This window comes from Thalia democratica, chromosome 9, assembly GCF_965202585.1.
Source record: "Thalia democratica chromosome 9, ktThaDemo2.hap1.1, whole genome shotgun sequence".
NCBI classification, from domain to species: domain Eukaryota; kingdom Metazoa; phylum Chordata; class Thaliacea; order Salpida; family Salpidae; genus Thalia; species Thalia democratica.
Window position 1 is genome coordinate 11,007,236 of NC_139173.1, and position 4,381 is coordinate 11,011,616.

A 4,381-nucleotide genomic window follows, 5' to 3' on the forward strand; every position below is an offset into this window, starting at 1 on the left:
TCTAGTTTGAAAAAAAAGTCCGGATCCGGGTCCGGCCGGATCCTAACAGAGATCCGGCCGGACCCGGATCTAGTTAGTAAAAAAGAGCATACTGAAAAGTATTTTTTTCAAAAACAAACCCTGTGTAAATTAATAAGAGTCATTTTCGTCAGTTAAAATTAAACACCTACCGTGATTGGCTCATTTTGTACACGTGACTAATTTACATTTGTTTACATTTAAACTATGAAATAAACATTTCATGAAATGCAACTCTTTACATATATTATAAAATTGAAAACTTTGGAATGAATACTTGCATAATTTTTTGTTTAAAGTTCAGCTCAGAGAATATTTAGATTTAATACGGTTGAATGTACGAACCAATGAGAATCATATGACGAAACGTTTCAAACTAAATACTGATGCAACAAAACATCAGAACATGACAGGCAGTTTATATGTAAGCAGTTAGTTAGTTTGTTTGGTGTGTAGCTTGAAGCAACAAAATATTTTAAACGTTTATTTTAATTCCTATTGTAAGTAGTGTTTTGTTTTAAAAAAGGAATATTTCAACAAGTAATTAATTGTTTAAATATTTAATCCAGGTTTATAGTTTAATAGTTTATTAAAAATTTTACAGTTTCTTGTTTACGAATAGCTTTATTTAATTTTTAGTTTTTTGTTTTAAGTCTTTTATATAGATTTAAATAGCTTCCAGTTTTTAAAGTGTTACCAAAGTAATTAATAATTTTGTATATGCTAGTATTTCTTGTTGTGTTTTATATAAAATATTCATCACTCAAAACTGTCGTGTCTGATTATAGAAAGTAGTCTCAGTTAGAACTTAGTGTTTGTTAGATATTAATTAAATAAGGTAGGATTTAACTATGATGGGTAGTACTAATAAGTTAAGTGTACCACAATCAGTCCACAACTTTACTACTAAATTGTCAACCTTTGCTAGCTGTTCTACTGATTATTAGATTAAAGTAATTTTTCAGTTTTTAAAAACCTCACTCTGACTTAGGCTTGTTTATACTCACTTTAGCTAATTTTATTGACTTAAACAGTGGCAACCCTGCTAGTTTAAAAATTTTTTGGGAATTTTAGAAAATCTTGGACTGCCTCAGGCTAGTTTAGTTTTATATAAAAACTCAGGCTAGTTTTCTTTTAGATTTTGAATGAGTTTGAGCTGATCCAGTTTTCAATATTTTGTAATTTTCTAGTGTATTTTGTTTAAGAACTTGATTTCAGATTTTCAATTGTAAATAACACCTAAATTTGTAAACCTTGTGGCTAGCTGTTCTACTTATTATTAGATCAAAATTATTTTTTTTTCAGTTTCTAAAACCCTCATTCTGACTCAGGCTAGTTTATTCTAGTGATGTACAGCACTCACTATCCGGGTCCGGGTCCGGCCGGATATTGCTATTTTTTTCTGATATCCGGTTCCGGCCGGATTCTAGTTTGAAAAAAAAGTCCGGATCCGGTTCCGGCCGGATTCTAATTTGAAAAAAAAGTCCGGGTCCGGTTCCGGCCGGATTCTAGTTTGAAAAAAAAGTCCGGATCCGGTTCCGGCCGGATTCTAATTTGAAAAAAAAGTCCGGATCCGGGTCCGGCCGGACCCGAAATTGTGGGTCCGGTACATCACTAGTTAAAACATCAAAATGAATAACGACATTTTTAATTGCTTAATTTGAACAATGGTTTTTAGAACAAAGTAATACATTTATTCTAGCTCTGTTCTTTTAATATTTTGAATTAATCCTTTTAAATTAATCATAGTCAGAAATTTAAGTTAAATAAAAACTACTCATTAATATACCATTTTTTATAAAGTTTGCAGTTTTTAAGACAAATAAGCAAGAATTTCAAAAGTAGAGCAATTTATTTAACCAATTGGTAAGGAAATTCAAGGAATTACAGAAAAGCATGCTATTCATTTTAACTCTACATCCACCTTCGAAAAAAGTTAACTTAGATTAATAAAAAATAACTAAACTTCTTTTAATATTTAGTTTGTTTCTAAAAAATATATAAGATACAAGATAGGTTGCAAAAAACATATGAAACTTCAATTCTAGTTTAACAACGGGGTATCTTTACACACGAAAAATCCACAAGACTATTTGTATATTCAAGATGTTGTCGAAACCATCTTTTTCTACGAACGTCATAACAATATACTGACGACCTGTTCTCTTGGATTACTACTATTTCGTTACCTATTGCCAGAGATCCATTGAGATTAAATTCACAAGGTTTCTTAAAAGAAACAAACTTTTCGGAATAATAGTCAAACACTTCACAATTCCCATGCATACATTCGATGACGTACATCTTGTCTTTAACAACAACCAGATCGTGCCCATACCTGGCTTTTATCATGCTTGGCATTGGTTTCCATTTATCAGCAAACGCATTATATGACTCTACTGTGTTTAATTTGTAGTTGCCTATTTCTAATCCGCCTGATACAATGATCTTTTCCTTGAATAAAGTGCAAGCAGCACGTGATCTAGGTGTTACCATCCTAGCAGCTTCTTTCCACTGTATTTCGTTTGTATCAAACTGCAAGCAAGAATTACTAATGATTGGATCTTCATTATAAGGACCAAACGGATAGTTGTTAACAAGACCTCCAATTAAAAGTATCTTATCAACGAATGCACATGCATAAAAAAGTCGACGGAACTCGTCATGCCTTACTGACAGTTTTCGCCATGAGCCAGTAGAAAGTGAATATCTTTCCACATCAAGGTGACGATGACCCCCAAACGCATAAACTTCTCCTTTCAAGCAAACTACCTTGAATGTTTTCCGCTGAACTGACATTGGTGGCAAGCAATTTGCGATGCTAAAATCACGCACATCAATTTGTTTTACTCTCTTTAATCCGCAGCATAAATTCCACATCTCTGAGCCACCGCATAAGAGTATACTAAACTTGTTCTGGTTACAATACCTACTAGCACAATAACTGCTTGAATTATTCAGAGAAGCTTTCTTCTTTGCTAGAACATCTTTCAATATGCTAACACATTCATTGTTTTCAGTGAAAGGAGATTTAATTTTAGAAATATCATTTAAATAGTGATCTGAAATCAGTGTGAGGCGAACTTTCTGCAACAACTGTTTTGCATGTTTGCTACGTTGTTCACTGTCAACTTCTAACCAACTTTTTGCTGCGTTGAATACTTGAACTTCAGAGTGAATGTTTAATTCCGAGCTAGATAGTATTTTTAAAACAAGGTTTAAGTCAAGGTATAAAAAGTTTTGAGTTTCTACTACCATCGGATAACAACGTTCTATATATTCAAATGAAAAATGGCTGGAATGTATAAGTTTGTGGGTTTTAGCCAAACAGTAGTGAAAAATTGCATTTTGAACAGTTATGTTTTTTTTGATACTTTTGTTTATCTTAAAGTGTGCCCTTCTTAACAGCATTACCTTACTCAGATTTAGTTCTGATAAAAGTTCGCACTCTTTCTTCTTTGCTAAATCTGAAAAACAGTTTAGAATGGTTATAAAACTTTATAAAATTATTCCAATAAAACCGTGACACTTAAATTAACTTATTTATTAACTTATTACGTGTTTAAAAATGTTAAATAATTATAATAAAACCAGTAACTGTTTATGCTAAAATACATTACTACTGATAAAATCAAAACATCAACACAAATTTATCGAATATTTTTAAAGGTATCTGTCAAACTTCTAGTGTTTTTGTTTAAATTTAAATATATTTTCAAACGTTATTTTTTTTATTGATGAATTTGATTGCATTTTTTTTGTCAAAAAATTGCAGTTGTGTGCTTTTTTGAAAAGTTATTTCACTAAAACGATTAAAAATCGTATGAAAGTTTACGAATAAAAAGATTTTAAAACATTTTATTAACACTTTCTATTAAATTAAATCATAAAAGATTGACAAACAAAAAGTATGATTTTGAAAGTGTGTTTGTTTATATATCAAACCTCAGTAATATTTTGTAAACATGAGTAGTAATGCTAAAGACAAAAGCTTTTTCTGAAAGTTAAGATAAAAACATAAAACCCAACTTTGCTTTTGACTAGATAAAAACGAGTACATACTAGAAACTTAAGTCAAAAAAAAAAAAACTACAAAGTTATTTAATTTCACTAGATTTAATTCTTTATATAATAAAAAATCGTATATGGGCAGACATACTCTCACTAGTTTTGTTTGACAGTGTGTACTTAGAATTAAATCAAGCTTCACATAACTTAGTATGAAATAAGAAAGCATTACGAAGCTAACTAATACTTATAATAATTACTTACTGTACTTGGAAAAATCATCTGTCATCAGAATATCTTTTTCATCACAAATTTTTCTAACTTGTATTTTACATGTACGTACATAGCAATGCAT

General features: G+C 30.5%; 1 protein-coding gene across 1 annotated transcript; it reads right to left on the reverse strand.

The window, feature by feature from the left end:
• Window positions 1-1,932: 1,932 nt before the first annotated feature.
• Window positions 1,933-4,381, reverse strand: LOC145844809 (kelch repeat and BTB domain-containing protein 12-like). The gene is made up of 3 exons (XM_082952230.1): window positions 4,291-4,381; window positions 2,264-3,167; window positions 1,933-1,942 (listed from the first exon to the last, which is right to left on the reverse strand). Exons 1-3 carry the CDS (start codon window positions 4,379-4,381, stop codon window positions 1,933-1,935), a joined length of 1,005 nt encoding a protein of 334 aa, XP_082808356.1.

Bases quoted from the DNA above. Each gene is read 5' to 3' on its own strand.
- LOC145844809 (XM_082952230.1), bottom strand. From the start codon at position 4,381: ATGCATTGCTATGTACGTACATGTAAAATACAAGTTAGAAAAATTTGT. The intron at 3,168-4,290 runs GTAAGTAATTAT...TATTCAACGCAG, and splicing joins AGATGATTTTTCCAAGTACA to CAAAAAGTTGGTTAGAAGTT.